Below are 27592 nucleotides of genomic sequence, written 5' to 3' on the forward strand. Positions count from 1 at the left end.
TAATCAGATCCTGTCTATCCAGATAATTATAAATATTATCTCTAAGAATACTTTCCATTAATTTACCCACCACTGATGTCAAACTGACAGGTCTATAATTGCTAGGCTTACTTCTAGAACCCTTTTTAAACAATGGAACCACATGAGCAATACGCCAATCCTCCGGCACAATCCCCGTTTCTAATGACATCTGAAAGATCTCTGTCAGAGCTCCTGCTATCTCTACACAAACTTCTCTCAAGGTCCTGGGGAATATCCTGTCAGGACCCGGAGATTTATCCACTTTTAACTTTCTTTAAAGCGCCAGTACTTCCACCTCTTTAATTGTCATAGGTTCCATAACTTCCTTACTTGTTTCCCACACCTTACACAATTCAATATCCTTTTCCTTAGTGAATACCGAAGAGAAGAAATCGTTCAAAATCTCCCATCTCCCTCGGCTCCACACATAGCTGACCACCCTGATTCTCTAAGGGACCAATTTTATCCCTCACTATCCTCTTGCTTTTAATATAACTGTAGAAACCTTTCGGATTTACTTCCACCTTATTTGCCAAACCAAACTCGTATCTTCTTTTAGCTTTTCTAATCTCTTTCTTAAGATTCCTTTTACATTCTTTATATTCCTCAAGCAATTCCTTTACTCCATGCTGCCTATATCTATTGTAGACATCCCTCTTTTTCCAAACCAAGTTTCTAATATCCCTTGAAAACCATGGCGCTTTCAAACCTTTAACCTTTCCTTTCAACCTAACAGGAACATAAAGATTCTGTACCCTCATAATTTCACCCTTAAATGACCTCCATTTCTCTATTACATCCTTCCCATAAAACAACTTGACCCAATCCACTCTCTCTAAATCCCTTCACATCTCCTCAAAGTTAGCCTTTCTCCAATCAAAAATCTCAACTCTAGGTCCAGTCCTGTCCTTCTCCATAATTATATTGAAGCTAATGCTATTGTGATCACTGGACCCGAAGTGCTCCCCAACACATACATCTGTCAGCTGACCTATCGCATTCCCAAACAGGAGATCCAACACTGCCCCATCTCTAGTCGGTACTTCTATGTATTGTTGCAAAAAACTATCCTGCACACATTTCACAAACTCTAAACCATCCAGCCCTTTTACAGAATGGGCTTCACTATCTATGTGTGGAAAATTAAAATCTCCCACAATCACCACCTTGTGTTTACTACAAATATCTGCTATCTCCTTACACATTTGCTCTTCCAACTCACGCTCCCCATTACGTGGCCTATAATACACCCCTATCAGTGTTACTACACCTTTCCCATTCCTCAATTCCACCCAAATAGCCTCCCTAGAGGAGCACTCTAATCTATCCTTCCAAAGCACCGCCATAAGATTTTCTCGGACAAGCAATTCAACACCTCCTCCTCTGGCGGAGGTTTATCTATAGTACATAATATTGTGAAAAGATTCAGAGACATCTCAGTGAGTAAAGGGCAAGGTCAGAAGCCACTGTTGAATGTGCGTGATCTTCGAGCCCTCAGGCGGCACTGCCTAAGAAACCGTCATGCTACTGTGACAATTAGAGCCACCTGGGCTTGGGAGTACATCGGAAAACCATTGTCACTTCACACAGTCTGTCGCTGCATCCAGAAATCCAACTTGAAACTGTATTACGCAAGGAGGAAGCCATACATCAACTCTATGCAGAAACGCCAGTGAGTTCTCTGGGCCCAAGCTCATCTCAGATGGACTGAAAGACTGGAACCATGTGCTGTGGTCAGATGAGTTTTTCTGTTTTACAGCTAGTTTACAGAAAAAACGGGTGTCGCGTTCTCCGTGCCAAAGATGAAAACGACCATCCTGATTGTTATCAGCGAAAGGAGCAAAAGCCAGCATCTGTGATGGTATGGGGGTGCATCAGTGCCCATGGCATAGGTGAGTTGCATGTATGTGAAGGTACCATTGACTCTGAGGCGTATATTAGGATTTTAGAGAGACATATGTTGCCATCAAGGCGACGTCTCTTCCTGGGACGTCCATGCTTATTTCGGCAGGACAATGCCAGACCACATTCTGCATAGGCTACAACAGAGTGTGTGTGCTTGATTGGCCTGCTGCCAGTCCAGATCTATCTCCTATTGAAAATGTGTGGCACATCATGAAGAGGAGAATCAGACAACGGAGACCACGGACTGTTGAGCAGCTGAAGTCTTATATCAAGCAAGAATGGACAAAATTTCCAATTGCAAATCTACTACAATTAGTATCCTCAGTTCCAAAACGATTAAAAAGTGTTATTAAAAGGAAAGGTGATGTAACACAATGGTAAACATGCCTCTGTCCCAACTTTTGTTCAGTGTATTGCAGCCATCAAATTCTAAATTTGTGTATATTTACAAAATACAATTAAGTTGGTAAGTAAAACTATTGAAAATCTTTTCTTTGCACTTTTGTCAGTTAAATAAAGGTTCACGTGAATTAACATATCACAGATTTTTGTTTTTATTGCATTTTGGAAAATATCCCAACTTTTCTGGAAATGGGGTTTGTAGATATGAGGCAGGTTTTTCTTTGTCTCAAGTTTTGTTTACCTTGTGAGTTTACCTTATCTGTTGGTGCACTTGATGCAGCTTTTAGCAAGCATTCATTTCTAGGCTCTGCAAGTGTCAAATTATGCCTCTTAAAAGATCAGTGTGTCCTTGGAGGAATGCGCTAACATGTATAGGGTGATCTGAGATGTCTTTTTCTCCCCCCAAATTACGAGGTTTCTCGTCCACCATCATTGATGCTGCCCTTGCCCACATCTCCAATTCCTCTACATCTGCCCTCGTCCTATTCTCCTGCCATCTGGGATATGGTTCCCCTTGTCCTTGCCTACCACCCCACAAGCCCCCATTTCTCACCATATCATTCTCCATAATTTCTGCTTTCTCTAACAGAATTCTAAACATATCTGTCCTCCCACCCTGCATTCCATAGGAATCATTCTGCGATTCCCTTGTCCTCTTCTCCCTCCTGGCACTTATCCTTGAAGCATGACAAGTGCTACACCTCCCTCAACCACCATTCAGGGCCCCAGTCTGCCCAGGTGAGGTGATACTTCACCTGTGAATCTGTCAGGTTCATTATTGTATCTGGTGCAGCCTGCCCCCCACATCACAGACTAGGGGCCCGCTTTGTTGAGCATCTTCGCTCTGTCTGCTACAAAAGCCAAGGTTTCCTGGTGGCTACCCATTTCAACTCAATTTCCCATTCCCATTCTGACATGTTTGTCCAAAGCTGCCTCTACTGCCATAATGAAGCCAAACCCAGGTTGGAAGAGAACACCTCATTCTGTCTGGGTAGCCTCCAATCTGATGGTATGATCATTGATTTCTCTAAATTTTGGTAATTTTTGCCCCACCTCTCATTTTCCATTCCTGTCTCTGGTTACCCTTTGTCTTCTCACTTGACCATCTCCCTCTGATTTGTTCCTGAAAGAGTGTCTAACCCCTAAATGTTAACTCTTTATTGCCCTTTATGTGTCTACATGAATGTCTATGTGTGTGTAAGTGTTTATATTCCTCCAGTATTTAGCATTGTCAAAGATTTACAGTGCCTGTAGAATCTGTTTATGCTTTCCTTATTTTCTTTGGTACTATTAGTTTCTGCTAGGAGAAAGGTAATGTTACAGTTGGGTCAATTCCTGCTTGGGCCACTTTTACAAGGAACCCTTCAATAAGCCTAAACTTACTAAAGTCATTAATTTATAGGAAACAGAGGATTCAAATCAGCCTTCACAATGTGGTTAACTTGCTGTCTTAATCACTTTGCCTTGGATAATGTTTTAAATTTAAGTGGCTGAATAAACAGTACATCAAGATCTGGCTTAAACTTTATCAGTTTAATCTCTTAAACAGCAATTGGATAAGGATTGATAAGCAGTGGCTTTCCAGGGTTGAGTGTTTCTCAGAAAGGAGGAATAAACTTGCATTTTGTGTGCAGCATCAGACTAAATGGACACTGGATTCCACAACTATGGTTCTTTGATTATGGATCACTGAATATTAATAGGGACAAAAGATGAAAGATGCTTTCAAAATCAAATGATCAATCAAATGTGCAAGATAAAGCAAGAACATTTTGTTTGACTGGAAGTTTTATCTTCTATATTTTGTTATTGTATTGAACTGCTGTTGCTAAGTTAATGAATTTCAGGACATATGCCAGTGACAATAAACCTGGTTATGATTATGAAACACAACAAGATTTTTTTCAATCTTTCAGCTGCACACCTTAGTGAATCCCTGTCAAAAGAGAGAGAGGAATTGCAAATTTTGGGCAAATCTTGGAGAGTTAAATTATAATTTTGAATAATGCCTGACATAACGTGTAACATACTCAGAAAGTGACAGCTGAGCATTTTTAGTAGCAATTGCACCCCCCCCCCCGACCCTGTCTCCTCCCCTCTGCCCCCTCTTCCCTCCCCCCAGGGCACCACATTTAAGCAGGAGGATCCACGGTGGATTTTTTGAAAGCAAGGTGAAAACCCGGGCAGCTTTAAAGCACTGTAGAGTGCTTTAGGAATGATGAAATTGCCAAATGTTGTCAGGAGTGAAATGCATTAGGGGGTAAAACAGAAGGCAAACATAAATCTATGCCAGGGTGCAGAGTGTTAAGGTGTCCTAGATTCTGCATTTCCCATATGATCGCCACTTCACTGGGGAGGTTAAATGCAGGTGACCACGTGGCAGTCTGTCTGTAGGTCTGACTTGGCTTCCTGTTACTTGCCACTTTGATTCTTCATGCCACTCCTCACTCACTATGTGTGTGCTGTTTAAAAATAAGCCCAGAGTGGGCATAAAGAGCAATAAAAACACAAAATGCTGGCAGAACTCAGCAGGCCAGACAGCATCTATGGGAGGAGGTAGTGACGACATTTCGGGCCGAAACCCTTCATCAAGAGCAATACCTCATTTTGTGTCGAAGCTATTGCCAGACTATTGAATCAGACCTCTTTAGGTGACTCACTTTCTCTGTCCAGATCTGAAGTGATCACTTCTGCTATCCATCTTTGAAATTGACGTCTCACCCATTAGCACAGCCTTTTCAGTATATTATACAATTGTATTTCACATTCCTTTGTGTTCTCAGTCTACAAGATGAAGGTAGTTAGCTTTTATTTGTGTTCCATCTCTTGCTCTCATAGTTGCCTCCATGAACTAACTATATCATCCTGCAGAACCTTTCCACATCCTATCAGAATCAGCCCTTTTGTCTCAAACATCCCTCTCCAATCCTCTCTGCAGCTTCAAACTCTTTCCTATTTCTAACAAAGATTCTTCAAGATGAAGTACTAACTGCTTTCAAAGCTGTTTTGTGACCTGCTGACCTTTCTATAGCCAGGTTTAAGGCAACATCACTGAAGACCCAGAATTCTTCTAGAAGAAGACTACAATGAAATATATTTATGGGGTTGTGTAATGACATTTTATCTGCCATGAGAAATCCCTTGAGGGAACATTGTCTTATACAAGCAGAAGATTTAAAACCTTGTAAAGATTAAAACAGCTTTATGCAGAGCAGCTCAAATTACACTTTGCTAATCTGAGGTCAGTACATTTCCTGCAAGGAAGGTAACCTGGGTGTGGGGAGAAGGGAATAGAGTATTGGAAAGTTGTCATCTATACATGCGCTACCAAGTGTTTCTTGCTGTGGAAGTTTTCTTACTGAGATTTACTTTGCCATGGTGCTGTTTTTACTCAGTGATCTATACCCATAATGTTAATCCAAGATCTGATATTATTCACATAATGTGTAATTTAATACATCTAATTTACCGAGTATTTGCAAATGCTGAAATCTGAGAAAATAATGCCATTTTAATGAAGTTTTCAGTTACTAAGAGCAAAGATGTAACACAGAAACCTTGAAAACATGTCTTTACAACAGGCACCATTGTCCAAAAGGAATCTGCTTTACTCATATTATCGTCAATGTACTACGATTGTATGCATTTCCCAGACACGCTGTAAACAATATTCCTGCCATTCTCTTCTTGTCACACATATGCACTGCCACTTTGAATAAGTTCTTTGTAAGGATTGTCTGATTACTTCCTGTCTCCTGATGCATTTCTCACAAAGAAACATTTCATACAAGAATATAAAAACGGTTAAGTGGGGTTTATACTGGCATTGTGATTTGCTATCAATGTATCCACTGTTATATCTAATCTTATGATTCGATTATGCAAGTAATCCCCGCAGAAACCAAAATATAGAGTGTAGGAGTGTCGTAGTTGAATAGAAATGTAGCCACAGAGCTAAATGTTTATCTAATTGCTTCATTAGATGTAACTACTAAACCGTCTGCATTGTAATTGGCTTCAATCCCCCTAAACTAAGAAAGAGACTCCTAAATCATTGTTGTCTGATTTTTTTACTCACAGTAAGAAGTGCATTTTGAATGGAAAGCATAGAAAACCTACAGCACAATACAGGCCCTTTGGCCCACAAAGCTGTGCCGAACATGTCCTTACCTTAGAAATTACCTAGGGTTACCCATAGCCCTCTATTTTTCTAAGCTCCATGTACCTATCCAAAAGTCTCTTAAAAGACCCTATTGTACCTGCCTCCACCACCGTTGCCGGCAGCTCATTCCATGCACTCACCACTCTCTGAGTAAAAAAAAACTTACCCCTGACATCTCCTCTGTACCTACTTCCAAGCACCTTAAAACTGTGTCCTCTCATGTTAGCCATTTCAGCCCTGGGAAAAAGACTTTGACTCAACACGATCAATGCCTCTCATTATCTTGTACACCTCTATCAGGTCACCTCTCATCCAACGTTGCTCCAAGGAGAAAAGGCCGAGTTCACTCAACCTATTCTCATAAGGCGTGCTCCCCAATCCAGGCAACATCCTTGTAAATCTCCTCTGCACCCTTTCTATAGTTTCCACATCCTTCCTATAATGAGGTGACCAGAACTGAGCACAGTACTCTAAGTGGGGACTGACCAGGGTCCCATATTGCTGCAATGTTACCTCTCGGCTCTTAAACTCAATCCCACAGTTGAAGGCCAATGCACCGTATGCTTTCTTAACCGCAGAGTCAACCTGCGCAGCAGCTTTGAGTGCCCAATGGACTCAAACCCCGTCTCTCTGATCCTCCACACTGCCAAGAATCTTACCATTAATACTATATTCTGCCATCATATTTAACCTTACGCAGACCTTAACTTCCCCTGTCAACCACAGCCGCCCAGCCCCACCATTGGAGAACATCCTCTGTGGGAAATGTCCACTCCATATCCCATGAACTATTCCCAGGATATAGTGAGAAGTGATGATATTTGCTGTGCAATATCCAAAAGAAGATGGTGCCAGCAACCGAGAGCAACTTCCTCCAGATAATTCACGAAACTACTCCTTTCACTTCTCTTGCATCTGTTTATTTCAAACGCGGTTCTGCTGCTGTTGGAGCCTATGATCTACATTTAGGTGGTATGTTTTCAAGCCTATTAAGCAATCTGGGCTTTGCTGTTTTCAAGGAGTTTGATGAGCTGAGCAGTATCGAGGCCAAGAAGCCTGGTGAGGCCATGATCGACTCCATTTCTCGCCGATTAAAGCGCCAAGGAAGATTGAAATCATCGAGGTGTGTGGAAGGCAAGGGTTTAGACAGCACAGTCTACCAACCTCCTCGATCCTGCCCAAGGAAGGTGTCTGTGTATAACTGTCTCTCTTGTGCGCTACTCCCGAAGGAAAGTCCCTGTGTTTGAATGATCTCTGCACTTCCCTCTCCCTCAATGATTATGGAGGATGGTGCTGAATTTCTGGGTCTTGGATAAGGTTTAATTGCAGTTTATGGACTGGACTTATGATGTGTTTCTGGTTCATGTTCGCTCCTTTTTGTCAATTTTGATTGAGGCAGCCTGCAAATAGTGAGCTAAACTTAATATGCTAAGACTGTTTTTGCTTGTAAGTTTTTAGTTGCTATTCGCATGATTTTTATTTTGCACATGGGATGGGATTTGATGTTTTTCTTTGAACAGGATCCGTGGTTTTCTTTGTGACTGTCTGTGGGGAAGACAAATCTCAGCATATTATTTCTTTGCAATGGATAAGAGTTGTTTGAGTATTTAAAAAGTGCAGCAGGTATTTCTTCGCAAGAGGAGAAAGACAGTCATGCTTAAAGCACATAAAATTCAGGGGTTCATTAAAAGTGAGTACTGGGTGATGATGATAAATAAATAAAAAGCAGAAATGGCTGAGTTTCAAAAAAAGCACTATTCTGCATGCTAGAATATCTGATCCAGTAAAAAATCTGATAATGATGAGAGTGACACAGGATTGGAGGCCTTGAGGTTTACAATGTAAGAACTAACAGGAGACAAGCAACATGGCTTACACCCAACTTGAATGGCAAATTATTTAAAATAGATTGGACACTAGCTCAGCTGCTTCACTCTTACCACAAAATGGGTTGAAATAGCATTTCAAAGATACTGAAATGAAGCCTGCAGATTACCAACTGAGAACTTACTGCATATTGGGGAAAAGATAACTCGTGTGGTAATGACATTTGTAACAGTGTAATACTTAACCAACAAGCCATATTGGACTTGTACATGGTAAAAACAGGAGGACCAGCAACGGAATGGCTGAGACAACTTGATTGGAGATCCATCCTCCATTTGCATGCCACATCCCCTGCAACAGAGTCAAATGAAAGTGAATCAAGGTACTGGATGATACCACAGCAATGTTCAAGGATGGCACTGGAAAATTCAAAACATATCAAGGGGAAAAATAGTGTTAAATGAAAATGCCACTGTCCAGTTCTTTGTGATAAAGTAGCCAGTGAGCTGATCAGATGGAGGCTGAAAGAATTCTTTCCAAGGTTGAATAGAGCCCATGTACAATACCAGTGGTCCCAGTAGCCAAGAAGGATTGATCTGTCAGGACCTGTGGTGATTTTAAGGTCACTATAAATCCAGTACTGAAAGTAAATCCTTCCCAGGATAGAAGATATCTTTGCAAGGGAGGACTCTTCAACAAAGTGAACTTAGCTGAGGTCTACCTACAAGTAGAGATGAAAGAAGAGTCAGAAACACTCACAAAGGGATTTTATCACTATAATAGGCTTATTTTTGGAGCATCATCTGCACCTGCGCTCTGGTAGAAAGCTATGGACCAGGTGCTGAAGGGCTGCCCAGGCACTCAGTGTTACCTGGATGGCATCATTATTACGGGTGAGGTTGACAAGGAATATCTCCCAAGTTCTCAAGACACTGTTAAAAAGTCTGGAAGGTTATGGGCTCAGTGCACAATGTATGTTATCTTCTTCTGTTCACTCAGCCCCTCCATTAAAATGCTTCTTTGCCGCCTTCCTATTCAAGTACTTTATTGCCTTAAAAAGTGCATGAAATTTCACCTGTATTCAGAGACCTTGTGAAAGGAGTATATATATTATTACCCTCCAATCCATAAAATGTTGATTTGCTTGAAGACTTGCACACGGAACCTGGAGAATAATTAAAAAAAGACTTATTATATGTGATAAATTTCAGGAGCAAGCATTAAAACACCAGTTCCCTGAAAACTAAAGATACATTTGATCCATGTTTGCATCTTGGCCCTGGATGTCAGCAGTGAATGTGTCAGCAAGTTTCAGGATTCCCATGTAAATGCAGAAACCCTGAAATTACTTGATGAGTTCCACCAGTGACTTCCTAGCTAGACACTGCATGTACTGTAGACCAACATCACTGATTTTTTTGTTTGATGCTGTTCAGGGCTTCACTACTTTGAGGGTTATCTTGGAAATAAGAATACTTTTTGAGTTGTAATGGTGATCCTAAAAAACAATCATTCTGATCCCAAAATATAAGGGATACATTTCTGTTACATTAACATGCAATCGTGCCAGCTCCCCAATCAGCTGTAAAGTTCAAGCAGGCTGTAAATATTGGAGTAATTCAACTCAAGAGTTAAGACCAATTTCAAAGTTATGTTTCATATATCTATCTTTGCAAGTTTAGGAAAATAATCAGTAACATAATGTCTCCCCCAAATCCAACGTTTTGACCCACTGTGCTGATGAATTCAATACCTTGCCCTGAACACAGAAAAGCAGCTCACTGTACTTTAAGACTTAAATAGACAATCAAAGGGAAGAAATATCACTGGGCTGAAGAAATTAAGTTACAAAGGTGATTTTAAAGACAGCATGATCTATCAGCTTGAGGTCACCTGCAGACATCCCACCTCTCCTGGAAGTTCTGGGAGTCTCCCGCATATTGATAGCGGCTCACCTGATGCCCGCAAATTATATACAATACCCTGGAAATCGATTTCTTTGAGAGCGAGAGGGAGCATCCTGGTTGATCTCTCTTCGTGCTAAGTAGACCTATCAGTTTTCTCTGTGGGTGGGCTTTACCTCTCTCTCCCTTTCATTGTCCATCAGTTCAGTTTAGTGTCCTGCAGCACCATGGCAGAGTGTTCCAAAAACAGAAAATATAAAACGTACTTCACCCCAGACTACACTAAAGTGTACCCCTGTCTAATAGGGGTCAAAAATAATGACAGTGTTGCTCGCTGCACTGTTTGCAACAGTGACTTTTCTATTGCCCTTGGTGGGGTAAATGACTGTAGAAGACATGTTGAGGTGAGTTTAACAGGTGTCATTCATTCATTAGCGTAGCTAACGTTATTTAAGCTAGCTGGCTAGCTGCTAAGGAGCTACTCTATTGATGTCCTACGTGATGAGGCCAAACTCCCTGTAGACTTGCTTAAAGTTGTAATAGAATAAAAAAACGACTCTATAATATATTCTAATATCACATTTTCTGCATATACCCAACTTGGTTTACAGATTAGACAAAATCACTAAACAAAGTATTATATACACCCTTAGAGGCCGACCGGTGGGGAGGGGGGTGCTACCTCTCTGAAATGAGTTTCTGCAGGGTGGGATGTCTGCACCTGGCTCTTGTATGCAAATTACATTCATCCATTATTGATATACTATATTTGCAATAAAAAGTTTGTGAACCCTTTCCAATTATCTTGTTTTCTGCAATAATTACTCATAAAAAGTAGTTTGATCTTCATCTAAGTTTGATAGACAAACACAATCTGCCTAAACTAATAACACAGAGACAATTGTACTGTTCATGTCTTTATTGAGCACACTGTGTAATTATTCACAGTCCAGGCTGGAAAAAGTATGTGAACCCTTGTTTTTAACAACTCCTTTAGCAGCAATAACCTCCACTAAACATTTCTCGACTCTGCTAATCAGTCTTGTACAATGGCAAAGAGGAATTTTAAACCATTCCTTCATATAAAACAGTTTCCGTTCATCAATATTTCTGGGATACCTTGCATGAACAGCACTCTTCAGGTCAAGCCACAGCATCTCAATTGGGTTAAGGTCTAGACTCCGACTTGGCCATTCCAAAACACAAATTTGCTTCTTTTTAAGCCATTCTGTTGTCGATTTACTCTTGTTGCATCATCCAATTTCTATTAAGTTTCTGGTGATGGACTGGAGCCCTGATACTTTTCTGTAAAATGTCTTGATACGATTTTGAATTCATTGTTCCCTCAACGATTGCAAGCTGACCTGAGACAGCAAAGCAGCCCCAAATCATGATAATCCCTCCACCATGCTTCACAGTTGTGATGAGCAGTATCCTTTTTCCTCCAGACATAGCGGTGTGCATTTCTGCCAATAATTTCAACTCTTGTCCTATCTGACAACCGAACGTGGTCCCAGAAGTGTTGGAACATCCAGGTGGTCTTTTGCAAACTTGAGACTTGCAGCATTGTTTGGTTTTTTTTGGAGAGCAGTGGTTTTCTCCATGTCCTTCCATGAACATCATTCTTGTTCAGTGTTTTTCTTGTAGTGGACACGTGAACTGAGACTTCAGCAAGTTCTAGAAATTTCTGTAGGCCTCTTGCTGTTACCCTTGGGTTTTTTTTACACCTCCTTCAGCATTGCATGTTGTGCTCTTGCTATGATCTTTGCAGAATGCCCACTTCTAGGGAGAGTACTGAATTTCCTCCATTTGTAGACAATTTCTCTTACGGTGCACTAATGAACACTCGGGTCTTTAGAAATGCTTTTGTAGCCTTTTCCAGCTTCATGCATCTTATAATTCTTCTAAGGTCCTTTGAAAGTTGTTTTGATCGAAGCATAGTTCACATAAACAGATCTTTCCTGAGAGGAGCAGGCTTTGTCAGTAACCTGACTCTGTGTGTATTTTTCATAGAACAGTACGCCTCTGCAACCCACACCTCCAAACTCATCTCATTGATTGGAACATCTGACTCCAAATAGCTTTTGCAGAAGCCATTATCCCAGGGGTTCGCATACTTTTTTTAGAACCTAGACTGTGATTGTTGAAATGGTGCACAGTACTCAGTATTGACGAAAAGAAATATAATTGTTTGTGTGTTATTAGCTTAGGCAGATTGCATTTGTCTATTATTGTGACTTAGATGAAGATCAAACCACATTTTATGAGTAATGAATATAAAAAACCAGGTAACTGCAAAGAGTTTGCAGACTTGTTCTTTCAAATTTTTGTGTGTGTGTATATATATATATATATATATATATATATATATATATATATACACACACACATACATATATATACATCTATATATAGATATATAGATATGTGTGCATGTGTATGTATATGTGTATGTATACACAGACATACAAGTTGAGATGCATTCTATATTGAGTTGGAGTTTATAGCTGAGCAAAGAGGAGGGTTGTGCATTTAATATTTCAGTAATATTTGAGTAATATTGTAAATATAATGCTTGATTAAGTAATCTTTGTTGTTTACATAATTCATTAAGGGTTATACACATGAAGTGTTTCGAGAGGCTCGTCATGAGGCATATCAAGACCCTGCTGCCCCCCTCACTGGACCCCCTGCAGTTTGCATACCATCCCAACCGCTCAACAGATGACGCCATTGCCACCACCCTCCACCTGGCCCTAACCCACCTGGACAAAAAAGACACATACGTTCGGATGCTGTTCATAGACTTCAGTTCAGCATTCAACACAATCATCCCTCAGAAACTGATTGGAAAGCTGAGCCTACTGGGCCTGAACACCTCCCTCTGCAACTGGATCCTAGACTTCCTGTCTGGGAGACCTCAGTCAGTCTGGATCGGGAGCAGCATCTCCAATACCATCACACTGAACACGGGGGTCCCCCCAGGGTTGCGTGCTCAGACCACTGCTGTTCACTCTGCTGACCCACGACTGTGCTGCAGCACACAGCTCGAACCAAATCATCAATTTTGCCGATGATACAACTGTGGTGGGTCTCATCAGCAAGAACGACGAGTCAGCATACAGAGAGGAGGTGCAGTGGCTAACAGACTTGTGCAGAGCCAACAACCTGTCTCTGAATGTGAACAAAACAAAACAGATGGTTGTTGACTTCAGGAGGGCACAGAGTGATCACTCCCCGCTGAACATCGATGGCTCCTCAGTAGAGATCGTGAAGAGCACCAAATTTCTTGGTGTTCACCTGACGGAGAATCTCACCTCATCCCTCAACACCAGCTCCATAGCAAAGAAAGCCCAGCAGCGTCTCTACTTTTTGCGAAGGCTGAGGAAAGTCCATCTCCCACCCCCCATCCTCATCACATTCTACAGGGGTTGTATTGAGAGCATCCTGAGCAGCTGCATCACTGCCTGGTTCGGAAATTGCACCATCTCGGATCGCAAGACCCTGCAGCGGATAGTGAGGTCAGCTAAGAAGATCATCGGGGTCTCTCTTCCCGCCATCACGGACATTTACACTACACGCTGCATCCGCAAAGGAAACAGCATTATGAAGGACCCCATGCACCCGTCATACAATCTCTTCTCCCTCCTGCCACCAGGGAAAAGGCTCCGAAGCATTTGGGCTCTCACGACCAGACGATGTAACAGTTTCTTCCCCCAAGCTATTAGACTCCTCAATACCCGAAGCCTGGACTGACACCTTGCCCTACTGTCCTGTTTATTATTTATTGTAATGCCTGCACTGTTTTTGTGCACTTTATGCCGTCTGTAGTCTAGTGTAGCTTTCTCTGTGTTGTTTTTTTTTTACGTAGTTCAGTCTAGTTTTTGTACTGTGTCATGTAAACCGTGGTCCTGAAAAATGTTGTCGCATTTTTACTATGTACTGTACCAGCAGTTATGGTCGAAATGACAATAAAAGTGACTTGACTTGACTTGATATATAAAAGTATGTGAATGGCTACATCATTACACCACCATGCCGTATGTCCGTGGCTCATTAAAGTAAAACTAAATATACAGGAGTTATCCCTGCTCCCATGTTTTCCTTTCAGTTAGGTTTATGTTTTAGAGTTACAAAACATGAACAGTTTACTCTGAGGAGATGGAGCCTGACGGAAGATCTGATGGAGGTGTATAAGATTATGAGAGGCATAGATAGAATAGGCAGCCGATATCTTTTCTGCAGGCTGGAGATGTCCAATACTAGAGGCTATTAAAATGGGAGTGGGTAAATTCAAAGGAGATGTATGGGGCAAGTTTTTACATAGGGGTGGGTGCCTGCAATGTTTTTCCTGGCATGATGGTGGAGGTGAATACAATGAAGATGTTCAAGAGACTCTTAGAGAGGACATGAATGTGGAGGAAATGAAAGGATGTTGACATGGTGTAGGCCCAGGTGTTTTGTTTATTTAGGCATTTAATTAGTGCAGCACAACATTGTAGGTTTAAGATTAGGTTTAGCATTCTGGTTTAAGATGACGCTGGTGAAGGCCAGTGACTACATATTGGCGGCAAATAAACCAAAGAATACAACTAAATCCTTATTAATAACACTTTTTTTGTAAAATTTATGTTGAACAATTGTTGCAAACAATGGAGAGGTGAGTGAAGAGGAGGCTAAGTCGAGGTTCAAAGTGTACGGGTGCAAGGCAAAGTTGGGGCAATGTTGAGGCATATTCAAGGCAAAGACGGGGCAAGCGAAGCGGAGGAGAGGCAGGTTCAAGGCTCGTCCACCTAAACCGGTACTACAGGGTATACAATTAGTATTGATCGATCTAAGTGCCAGGCCAACTTGGAAAGGTCAGGTAAGGGCCGATATTTGGCAGCAAGGTCCAGGCCAGAGGGTCAGAGGGTACTGATGTGACGGGGCCGGGGTCCTAGTGCAAGGAAAGACCCATTGTTTGGACGAGTTAAATGCGTGGAAGATAGATTGGAAAGGCAGGGTGTCGGAACAAGAGGTGAGGGTTGAGCAGGTACTGCTTGCTGCTCCGTGATATTTGCTCGGCTCTGTGCTGAACTGAGGCTGAGGCTGTGTCCTGCTGCGGGCTCAGTGTCTGAACTCTCCGTGACATTTACTTTGTGCTGACTTGAGGCTGAGGCTGTGGCCTGCTCCAGCTGCTCCGGGCTTCGTGTCAGTGGACTCATTTTTGTTCTGAATGCTACTTGCTTACTTTTATTGTTTCCACAATTTTTTTTCCACTTTGCACATTGGGTGTTTGATAGTCTTCCTTTTTTATAGGTTCTTTTGGATTTCTTTAACCTCAAGGTTATATACATACTTTGTTAGTAAATGTTCTTTGAATTTTAAACAAATGGCCTGTTCCTGTGTGTACTATCCTATGTTCTGTGCCCATTAATATCTCCATAATAAACTAGAGTTGCAGGGTATGGGAACCAGAACAGGTAGTGTAGCGGATGTGGAGAAAGATGCTGTTAAATCTACATACAAAGTCAGGAATTGAAAGGTTGAGTATGGTGAGACCAATTTTCCGAGCTGCCTATGCTTCAACGCAAGGAGTGTTGAAGGAAAGATGGATGAGCTTAGGGCATGGATCGACACATGGAATTGTAGCCAGTAGTGAGACTTGGTTGCAGGAGGAGCAGGACTGGCAGCTGAAAGTTTTGGGGTTCAGTTGTTTTAGACATGATAGAACGGGAGGGATTAAAGGGAGAAGGGCGGCATTACTAGTCAGGGAAAAAGTCATGGCGGTGCTCAGACAGGAGAGCTTGTCTACTGAGATTTTATGGGTAGAAGTGAAGATATAGAAAGGTATGACCATGTTAATGGGATATTATTACAGACCACCCAACAGCCCATGTGACTTAGAGGAGCAAATTTGTAGAGTGATCACAGACTGTTGCAAGCAACCTAAGATTGTGATAGTTGGTTATTTTAACATTCCACATATTGACTGGGACTCCGATACTATAAGATGACTAGGTGGGAATGAGTTAGTTAGATGTGTTCAGGAGAGTATTCTTGATCAGTACATAGAAGTCCCAGTGATGAGAGAGTGTGAATTACTTGATCTCCTGTTAGGGAATGAGACAGGGCAGGTGACAGAAGTTTGTGTAGGGGAACACTTTGCATCTAGTGATCCTATGCTATTGGTTTCAACGTAATTATGGGAAAGGATAGGTCTGATCCTCAGGTTGAGGTTCTGAATTGGAGAGTGGCCTTTCTGGTGGTATCAGAAAGGATCTGGGAAGTATGGGTACTTCCTAAGTGGGAGGCTTTCAAAAGAGAAATTTGAGAGTATAAAGTTTGTACATTCCTGTCAGAATAAAAGGCAAGGATAACAGGTTTAGGGAACTTTGGTTTTTGAGAGATATTGAGGCCCTGGTTAAGGAAAAGAAGGAAGTGCAGAGCAGGCATGGGTAGGCAGGAACAAGTGAGGTACTTGAGCATAAGAAATGCAGGAGAACACTTAAGAAGGAAATCAGGAGGGCTAAAAAAAGGTACGAGCTTGCTCTGGCAGACAAGATGAAGGAGAATCCTAAGGGCTTCCACAGATATATTGAGCAAAAAGATGGCAAGGGACAAAAATGGTCCTCTGGAAGATCGGAGTGATTATCTATAGGTGGAGCCAAAAGAGATGGGGGAGATGTTAAATGGATTTTTTGCATTTATTTACTCAGGAGATGGGCAGAGTCTATTGAAGTGAGGTCATGATCCCTATACAGATTTCAGAGGAGGAGGTGTTTGCTGTCATGAGACAAATTAGGCTGGATAAATCTCCAGGGCCTAAAAAGATATTCCCTCTGACCCTGTCAGTGGCTAGTGCAGAAATTGCAAGGGCTGTAGCAGAGACATTTTAAACATCCTTTGCCATGGGTGAGATATCAGAGGACTGGAGGATAGATAGTTTTGTTCTGTTACTTAAGAAATGCTCTAAGAGTAAGCTGGGGAATTATCAGCCAGTGAGCCCGGCATCAGTAGTGGGAATGTTGTTGGAAGGTATTCTAAGGGAAAGGATATAGAAGCATTTGGATAGACAGGGACTGATTAGGTACAATCGACATGGCTTTGTGATTGGAATGCCGTACAAAGATAGGGTAAACATGAGCAGGCTTTTTCCACTGAAGTTGAATGAGACTACAAATAGAGGTCATGAGTTAAGAGTGAAAGGTGAAATGTTTAAGGGAACATATTCACTCAGAGGGTGGAACGAGCTGCCAGTGGAAGTGGGTTCAATTTCAATATTGAAGAGAAATTTGGATAGGTGTATGGATGGGAAGGCTAAGAAGGTCTATGGTTTGGGTGCAGGTTGGCAGATTAATGGTTAGGTACGGACTGGATTGCCTGATTGGCCGGTTTCTGTGCTGCATTGTTATATGACTCTATGATAACTACGGTACTTGCAGAAGGAGCCATTTACCTCTGGGAGGTGAGTAGAAACAGGAACACCCCTGGGAAGCCAGGGACAGGGAGAAAGGGCAAGTTCCATCCAGAGCACCAGAGGTAGACATCGAAGTGGGTGGAGGGTGAAGCAATGAGACAACCACTGCACTAGTGTGCAGGTTGTACAAAGGGCAGATGTCGGGGAAAAGTTTACAAAGGCTTTCAATGAACCATCCCAAAGTGGGCATGGAACAGAAAATGAGCTTCGGTGGCTACATTCAGTTGTCTCATGAAGTCACGTGATATTCCTCTGTATTTTGCTCAGTAGATGCATGCACCAGATGGTGTGGACCTTGTTGAGAGAAACTAAACAAGTTTGGTCCTTCAGATCTGATCTCTGCTAAATTAGTTTAATTTGTAGTTGCTTTGGGAAAATGCCAGGGATGGAAAATAATCACTGAGCTCAGTGTCTCTCCTCACGGTGCCCAGTTTCAGCTGTCAGGAATATGTACTGTATGCTAAGACAGCATTGAATTTGGCTTATCATGATCCTCATGATCCTTCTATGCTGTGTGCACAGGTTATGGGCTGGATTTCTCACCTTCCATACACATCATAGTAGCAAATGCTACTAGAGAAACAATGGGAATCATGCTGACAGGTTGAGATTAGCTGTCAAATCCCAGGCTCCTGGTGCATTAGTGCCATCATGTGACTGGCCATCGCGTGTGCCGAGGACCCTGCAGTCTCACAGGCAGTTAACGTCAATGAACACTTCATCACCGTTCCTCTCTTGCTCTGTGTATGCAACTTATAGTAAAGTTTTATGCCTGCACTGAACTGCACTCACAAACAACGCATTTCATGACTATGGTCAGTGAGAGTAAATGTGATTCTGATACCGTTACTTGCCTGTGTCGTCCACTGGGGGAGGACGAGGCTGCACACCCACTCCCCAAACCCACTCCTCAAACCCGTCCACTGGGGCAGGATGAGGCTGCACACCCACTCCCCAAACCCGTCCACTGGGGCAGGACGAGGCTGCACACCCACTCCCCAAACCCGTCCACTGGGGCAGGACGAGGCTGCACACCCACTCCCCAAACCCGTCCACTGGGGCAGGACGAGGCTGCACACCCACTCCGCAAACCCGTCCACTGGGGCAGGACGAGGCTGCACACCCACTCCTCAAACCCGTCCACTGGGGCAGGACGAGGCTGCACACCCACTCCCCAAACCCGTCAACTGGGGCAGGACGAGGCTGCACACCCACTCCCCAAACCCGTCCACTGGGGCAGGACGAGGCTGCACACCCACTCCTCAAACCCGTCCACTGGGGCAGGACGAGGCTGCACACCCACTCCCCAAACCCGTCCACTGGGGCAGGACGAGGCTGCACACCCACTCCCCAAACCCACTCCCCAAACCCGTCCACTGGGGCAGGACGAGGCTGCACACCCACTCCCCAAACACATCCACTGGGGCAGGACGAGGCTGCACACCCACTCCCCAAACCCGTCCACTGGGGCAGGACGAGGCTGCACACCCACTCCCAAAACCCGTCCACTGGGGGAGGACGAGGCTGCACACTCACTCCCCAAACCCGTCCACTGGGGCAGGACGAGGCTGCACACCCACTCCCCAAACCCATCCACTGGGGCAGGACGAGGCTGCACACCCACTCCCCAAACCCGTCCACTGGGGCAGGACGAGGCTGCACACCCACTCCCAAAACCCGTCCACTGGGGCAGGACGAGGCTGCACACCCACTCCCCAAACCCGTCCACTGGGGGAGGACGAGGCTGCACACCCACTCCCCAAACCCGTCCACTGGGGCAGGACGAGGCTGCACACCCACTCCCCAAACCCACTCCCCAAACCCGTCCGCTGGGGGAGCACGAGGCAGCACACCCACTCCCCAAACCCGTCCACTGGGGCAGGACGAGGCTGCACACCCACTCCCCAAACCCGTCCACTGGGGCAGGACGAGGCTGCACACCCACTCCCCAAACCCGTCCACTGGGGCAGGACGAGGCTGCACACCCACTCCCCAAACCCGTCCACTGGGGCAGGACGAGGCTGCACACCCACTCCCCAAACCCGTCCACTGGGGGAGGACGAGGCTGCACACCCACTCCCCAAACCCGTCCACTGGGGCAGGACGAGGCTGCACACCCACTCCCCAAACCCGTCCACTGGGGCAGGACGAGGCTGCACACCCACTCCCCAAACCCGTCCACTGGGGCAGGACGAGGCTGCACACCCACTCCCCAAACCCACTCCTCAAACCCGTCCACTGGGGCAAGACGAGGCTGCACACCCACTCCCCAAACCCGTCCACTGGGGCAGGACGAGGCTGCACACCCATTCCCCAAACCCACTCCCCAAACCCGTCCACTGGGGGAGGACGAGGCTGCACACCCACTCCCCAAACCCGTCCACTGCGGCAGGACGAGGCTGCACACCCACTCCCCAAACCCGTCCACTGGGGGAGGACGAGGCTGCACACCCACTCCCCAAACCCACTCCTCAAACCCGTCCACTGGGGGAGCACGAGGCAGCACACCCACTCCCCAAACCCATCCACTGGGGCAGGACAAGGCTGCACACCCACTCCCCAAACCCGTCCACTGGGGCAGGACGAGGCTGCACACCCACTCCCCAAACCCGTCCACTGGGGCAGGACGAGGCTGCACACCCACTCCCCAAACCCGTCCACTGGGGGAGGACGAGGCTGCACACCCACTCCCCAAACCCGTCCACTGCGGCAGGACGAGGCTGCACACCCACTCCCCAAACCCACTCCTCAAACCCGTCCACTGGGGCAGGACGAGGCTGCACACCCACTCCCCAAACCCGTCCACTGGGGGAGGACGAGGCTGCACACCCACTCCCCAAACCCGTCCACTGCGGCAGGACGAGGCTGCACACCCACTCCCCAAACCCGTCCACTGGGGAAGGACGAGGCTGCACACCCACACCCCAAACCCGTCCACTGCGGCAGGACGAGGCTGCACACCCACTCCCCAAACCCACTCCCCAAACCCGTCCACTGGGGCAGGACGAGGCTGCACACCCACTCCCCAAACCCACTCCTCAAACCCGTCCACTGGGGCAGGATGAGGCTGCACACCCACTCCCCAAACCCGTCCACTGGGGCAGGACGAGGCTGCACACCCACTCCCCAAACCCGTCCACTGGGGCAGGACGAGGCTGCACACCCACTCCCCAAACCCGTCCACTGGGGGAGGACGAGGCTGCACACCCACTCCCCAAACCCGTCCACTGGGGCAGGACGAGGCTGCACACCCACTCCCCAAACCCGTCCACTGGGGCAGGACGAGGCTGCACACCCACTCCCCAAACCCGTCCACTGGGGCAGGACGAGGCTGCACACCCACTCCCCAAACCCGTCCACTGGGGCAGGACGAGGCTGCACACCCACTCCCCAAACCCGTCCACTGGGGCAGGACGAGGCTGCACACCCACTCCCCAAACCCGTCCACTGGGGCAGGACGAGGCTGCACACCCACTCCCCAAACCCACTCCTCAAACCCGTCCACTGGGGCAGGATGAGGCTGCACACCCACTCCCCAAACCCGTCCACTGGGGGAGGACGAGGCTGCACACCCACTCCCCAAACCCGTCCACTGGGGCAGGACGAGGCTGCACACCCACTCCTCAAACCCGTCCACTGGGGCAGGACGAGGCTGCACCCCCACTCCCCAAACCCGTCCACTGGGGGAGGACGAGGCTGCACACCCACTCCCCAAACCCACTCCTCAAACCCGTCCACTGGGGGAGGACGAGGCTGCACACCCACTCCCCAAACCCGTCCACTGGGGCAGGACGAGGCTGCACACCCACTCCCCAAACCCGTCCACTGGGGGAGGACGAGGCTGCACACCCACTCCCCAAACCGTCCACTGGGGCAGGACGAGGCTGCACACCCACTCCTCAAACCCGTCCGCTGGGGCAGGACGAGGCTGCACACCCACTCCCCAAACCCGTCCACTGGGGCAGGACGAGGCTGCACACCCACTCCCCAAACCCGTCCACTGGGGCAGGACGAGGCTGCACACCCACTCCCCAAACCCGTCCACTGGGGCAGGACGAGGCTGCACACCCATTCCCCAAACCCACTCCCCAAACCCGTCCACTGGGGGAGGACGAGGCTGCACACCCACTCCCCAAACCCGTCCACTGCGGCAGGACGAGGCTGCACACCCACTCCCCAAACCCGTCCACTGGGGGAGGACGAGGCTGCACACCCACTCCCCAAACCCACTCCTCAAACCCGTCCACTGGGGGAGCACGAGGCAGCACACCCACTCCCCAAACCCATCCACTGGGGCAGGACAAGGCTGCACACCCACTCCCCAAACCCGTCCACTGGGGCAGGACGAGGCTGCACACCCACTCCCCAAACCCGTCCACTGGGGCAGGACGAGGCTGCACACCCACTCCCCAAACCCGTCCACTGGGGGAGGACGAGGCTGCACACCCACTCCCCAAACCCGTCCACTGCGGCAGGACGAGTCTGCACACCCACTCCCCAAACCCACTCCTCAAACCCGTCCACTGGGGCAGGACGAGGCTGCACACCCACTCCCCAAACCCGTCCACTGGGGGAGGACGAGGCTGCACACCCACTCCCCAAACCCGTCCACTGCGGCAGGACGAGGCTGCACACCCACTCCCCAAACCCGTCCACTGGGGAAGGACGAGGCTGCACACCCACTCCCCAAACCCGTCCACTGCGGCAGGACGAGGCTGCACACCCACTCCCCAAACCCACTCCCCAAACCCGTCCACTGGGGCAGGACGAGGCTGCACACCCACTCCCCAAACCCACTCCTCAAACCCGTCCACTGGGGCAGGATGAGGCTGCACACCCACTCCCCAAACCCGTCCACTGGGGCAGGACGAGGCTGCACACCCACTCCCCAAACCCGTCCACTGGGGCAGGACGAGGCTGCACACCCACTCCCCAAACCCGTCCACTGGGGGAGAACGAGGCTGCACACCCACTCCCCAAACCCGTCCACTGGGGCAGGACGAGGCTGCACACCCACTCCCCAAACCCGTCCACTGGGGCAGGACGAGGCTGCACACCCACTCCCCAAACCCGTCCACTGGGGCAGGACGAGGCTGCACACCCACTCCCCAAACCCGTCCACTGGGGCAGGACGAGGCTGCACACCCACTCCCCAAACCCGTCCACTGGGGCAGGACGAGGCTGCACACCCACTCCCCAAACCCGTCCACTGGGGCAGGACGAGGCTGCACACCCACTCCCCAAACCCACTCCTCAAACCCGTCCACTGGGGCAGGATGAGGCTGCACACCCACTCCCCAAACCCGTCCACTGGGGGAGGACGAGGCTGCACACCCACTCCCCAAACCCGTCCACTGGGGCAGGACGAGGCTGCACACCCACTCCTCAAAACCCGTCCACTGGGGCAGGACGAGGCTGCACCCCCACTCCCCAAACCCGTCCACTGGGGGAGGACGAGGCTGCACACCCACTCCCCAAACCCACTCCTCAAACCCGTCCACTGGGGGAGGACGAGGCTGCACACCCACTCCCCAAACCCGTCCACTGGGGCAGGACGAGGCTGCACACCCACTCCCCAAACCCGTCCACTGGGGGAGGACGAGGCTGCACACCCACTCCCCAAACCGTCCACTGGGGCAGGACGAGGCTGCACACCCACTCCTCAAACCCGTCCGCTGGGGCAGGACGAGGCTGCACACCCACTCCCCAAACCCGTCCACTGGGGCAGGACGAGGCTGCACACCCACTCCCCAAACCCGTCCACTGGGGCAGGACGAGGCTGCACACCCACTCCCCAAACCCGTCCACTGGGGCAGGACGAGGCTGCACACCCACTCCCCAAACCCGTCCACTGGGGCAGGACGAGGCTGCACACCCACTCCCCAAACCCACTCCTCAAACCCGTCCACTGGGGCAGGATGAGGCTGCACACCCACTCCCCAAACCCGTCCACTGGGGCAGGACGAGGCTGCACACCCACTCCCCAAACCCGTCCACTGGGGCAGGACGAGGCTGGACACCCACTCCCCAAACCCGTCCACTGGGGCAGGACGAGGCTGCGCACCCACTCCCCAAACCCACTCCTCAGACCCGTCCACTTGGGCAGGATGAGGCTGCACACCCACTCCCCAAACCCGTCCACTGGGGCAGGACGAGGCTGCACACCCACTCCCCAAACCCGTCCACTGGGGCAGGACGAGGCTGCACACCCACTCCCCAAACCCGTCCACTGGGGCAGGACGAGGCTGCACACCCACTCCCCAAACCCACTCCTCAAACCCGTCCACTGCGGCAGGACGAGGCTGCACACCCACTCCCCAAACCCACTCCTCAAACCCGTCCACTGCGGCAGGACGAGGCTGCACACCCACTCCCCAAACCCACTCCCCAAATATGTCACCAGAAAGGAACCCAGCTGAGAAGAGTCACCAGAGTTTCCACATCAATCATCTGGCAGGAGCATCATAATTTTGAACCATCATAAAAATATGGTTTTGAGACATAGAAACAAAATTATCCATTCAGCCTATTGAGTCTGCTCATGGATGATTTATTATCTCTCTCAACCCCACTCTCATGCGTTCTCTCCAGAATCTTTGACACGCTTATCTAATCAAGAACCTATCTTTCCTGAAATCATTCTTCTGAACCTTTTCTGGAATCTCTCCAATGCTGACATAGCCCAAAACAGCTCACAATACTCAATGTGCGGTCTGACTAATGCCTTATAAAGCCTCAGCATTAAATGCTATTCAAGACCTCTTGAAATGAATGCTAACATTGCATTCACTTTCCTTACTGGCAACTTAACCTGCAGCCTTCAAGGAATCCTGTATGAGGACTCCAGAAAACATCTGAAGTTTTCTGGCCAATTTTTTTTTTAACCCACTAATTTTAATGAAATATCTCTGCCTAGTTAACTGGTATTTGAGAAGAGAGTCATATGAGTAAAATAATATTTATAAAGTGCATTGCCAATTCCCCCAGCTGGGGTGACAGACCCAGTCCCAGAGCCTAGGAAATCCTTGGTCTCACTCCACTCAGTTGTTGTACCAATTGCAATGCAAAGGTTCCAGCTTCCATGACAATGTGTCAACGGTGCATGGGACCTGGAAGGGGTTTGGCATGGTGGCGGACAGTCTATTCCATCTATCTATCCATCTTCTTAATGGAGACAAGTAACTCCAACAGATGTCTCAACCTTGCAACTATAAAAACATAGGCACCATCACTGCCATGCCATGTGTTTCTGGCATCTCACTTTCACTCCTTTTAGCAATTTCTGACAACAAACCAGCATCTTGTTGAGCCCAACTAGCTAAAGATGGAAGGTTAACAAATACTGTATTTCCTGCTATATAGAGTAAAAGAGAGGCAAGGGTGGATATTGGACTGCTGGAAAATACCACTGGAGAGGTAGTAATGGGGGACAAAGGAATGTTGCATGAACTGAACAAATATTTTGCATCAGTCTTCATTGTGGAAGCCACCAGCAGTATGCCAGAAATTTGAGTTTCGTGGAGCAGAAGTGAATGTAGTTGGTATTACTAAGGAGAAGGTGCTTGGGAAGCTGAAAGGTCTGAGGGTAATTAAGTCACCTGGACCAGATGGACTCCACCCCAGGGTTCTGAAAAATGTAGCTGAAGAGATTGTGGAGGTATAAATAGAGATCTTTCAAGAATCGCTAAATTCTGGAATGGTTCTGAACGACTGGAAAGTTGTAAATGTCTCTCCGCTCTAAGAAGAAAGGGAGGAAAAAGATCAGCCGATAAGCCTGACATCAGTGGTTTGGAGGATGTTGGAGTCCATCATTAAGAATGAGGTTTCAGAGTATTTGGAGGCACACAACATAATAGGTCAAAGTCAGCATGGTTTCATTAAGGAGAAATCTTGGCTGATAAGTCTGTTTGAATTCTTTGATGAAATAACAGGCAGTATAGATACAGTGGGTGTTGAATAAACTCTTCTTGGGCTTCCAGCCAGGTACAGGTATTGATGACGAACTCTGCCACCTTCTTCAGGGATGAAGCCTGTGTATGTCTGGTCCAGTGGTATTTATACGGCTGTAGTCCATCCCTCCTAATTGGTTAGTCCTGGGACTTGGGTTGGATGGTGTCTACAGGATTCTCTGTTAATGTGGAGCAGTATATATCGGTCAGACAGGACACATGTTGGAAACCTGCATCAAGGAGCACAGGAAGTGTATCTGTTTGGGTTACTCGGAGAAATCGGCGGTAGCAGAATGCTGCATTTGCAATGGCCATAGGATTGACTTTGGCACAAAACTACTGTGCCATGCCAATGGCTTTTGGGACCACGTGGTAAAGGAAGCCATCGAAATAAAACTAGAGGAAAAGAAGTTCGACAAAAGCAAAGGTCTCATTCTAAGTAAGAACTGGAATTCAATTGTAAATGAGGAGAGCAGAAACCTGATTGGATGAGGACTAACTAATCAGAAGGGGTGGACTATGGGGGCATAAATACCTCTAGACCTAGACATGCCTTATTCCTGATGAAGATGGCAGAGTTTGTCATTGAAATATTGGTTATAATCAATACTTGTACCCTGCTGGAAGCCCAAGAAGAGATTATTTGTCAGCACTAGATCCTTTTCCAGAGGATGCTGTTTACTTGGATTTTCAGAAGGCCTTTGACAAGGTGCCGTACATAAGGCAACCAAACAAAATAAGAGTCCATGGTTTTTGCAAGAAAGATGTAAGAATGTATCAGAAGTGTTTGATGACTCTGGGCCTCTACTTGCTGGAGTTTGGAAGAATGAGAAGGGATTTCTTTCAAACCTACAGAATATCTAAAAGACTATTTACAGAGGACATTGAGAGGCTGTTTCTTATAGTGGGGAAAGTCTAGGACTAGAGGGCACAAGGACTTCCCTTTAGAACAGAGATGAGGAGAAGTTACTTTAGCCAAAGGGTGGTGAAACTGTGCAATTCATTGCCACGGACAGCTGTAGAGGCCAAGAGATAGTTTACAGCAGACGTTGATCAGTTCTTGATCAGTAAGGCTGTCAAAGGAGAGAAGACAGGAGTACTGGGCTGAGAGGGAAAATAAATCAGCCATGATTGAATGTTTGGGGCTGACTCGATGGGCTGAATGGCCTAATTCTACTCCTATGTCTTATGGTCTAGTCTGCAAAAATGTCTGATATGTTAGTGTACACTGAGGTCCTCAAAAATGAAAAACAGGGCCCATGTAAATAAATACAGAACTATTGATGTATGAATAGAACTCAAAAAAAGATTGAAAACATTGGAACAAATATCGACGTGAAGTTCTAATAGAATATCTTGACACAAAACATCATGGTCTTAACCTGACCAACCCTCTCATCCACTGACGCTGCCCATTCTGATGCGTTACTCCAGAAGTTTTGCTTGGGCTCCAGACTGCTGCACCTGCAGTCTGGTTTGACTCCATTTAAGCTGATTGCTTGCCTTCCAGTACACAGGAGTTACTGGAATCAGTGACAGCACCTGGAAATGTCTGGCTGTTTCATGTATGATCTTATTGCATAGGAGACAACTCTTGTTTTTCTTCAGGTGAACAACTGCTGACTTTAGACTCGTTCAATGTGAATTTCAGAACAATAGCTCCAATAGTACAGCTACTTGGATACCTTGTAGGCAAGGACTGGATTTTTAATGCAGGATGTCAAGTTTTATGTACATTCCAATCATTATGAATTATTAACCACAAAATATTGACATGCAAGAAACTTCCTGAGGTATTATACACTACGTCAAACGGCTTCACCAATGTTTGGGGAAAGGTTTCTTCCTATAATTGTTTAATATAAGTAGAAGCATATGTTTATTCATTCTTTGCAGTACACAATCAGGGTTTAATTTAGACATATAATACCAAGGAATTAAAATCTGTTTGCACAGACAAACA

General features: G+C 46.8%; 1 protein-coding gene and 1 long non-coding RNA gene across 2 annotated transcripts in view; one reads left to right on the forward strand and one right to left on the reverse strand.

Moving 5' to 3' along the window:
* The first annotated feature begins 7214 nt into the window (after positions 1–7214).
* LOC140727750 (uncharacterized) lies at positions 7215–13574 on the forward strand. The gene is made up of 2 exons (XM_073045472.1): positions 7215–7613; positions 12836–13574. Exons 1-2 carry the CDS (start codon positions 7336–7338, stop codon positions 13296–13298), a joined length of 741 nt encoding a protein of 246 aa, XP_072901573.1. The 5' UTR covers positions 7215–7335; the 3' UTR covers positions 13299–13574.
* LOC140727755 (uncharacterized) overlaps positions 8980–27592 on the reverse strand; it is a 48592-nt gene continuing 29979 nt past the window's right edge. The window contains exon 3 of the long non-coding RNA XR_012098922.1: positions 8980–9482. This is a non-coding gene — a long non-coding RNA (uncharacterized lncRNA). The remainder of the gene's footprint in view (positions 9483–27592) is intronic.

This window comes from Hemitrygon akajei, chromosome 5, assembly GCF_048418815.1.
Source record: "Hemitrygon akajei chromosome 5, sHemAka1.3, whole genome shotgun sequence".
In the NCBI taxonomy this organism is placed as follows: Eukaryota; Metazoa; Chordata; class Chondrichthyes; order Myliobatiformes; family Dasyatidae; genus Hemitrygon; species Hemitrygon akajei.

Bases quoted from the DNA above. Each gene is read 5' to 3' on its own strand.
- LOC140727750 (XM_073045472.1), top strand. From the start codon at position 7,336: ATGGTGCCAGCAACCGAGAGCAACTTCCTCCAGATAATTCACGAAACT. The intron at 7,614-12,835 runs GTGTGTGGAAGG...TAATTCATTAAG, and splicing joins GGAAGATTGAAATCATCGAG to GGTTATACACATGAAGTGTT.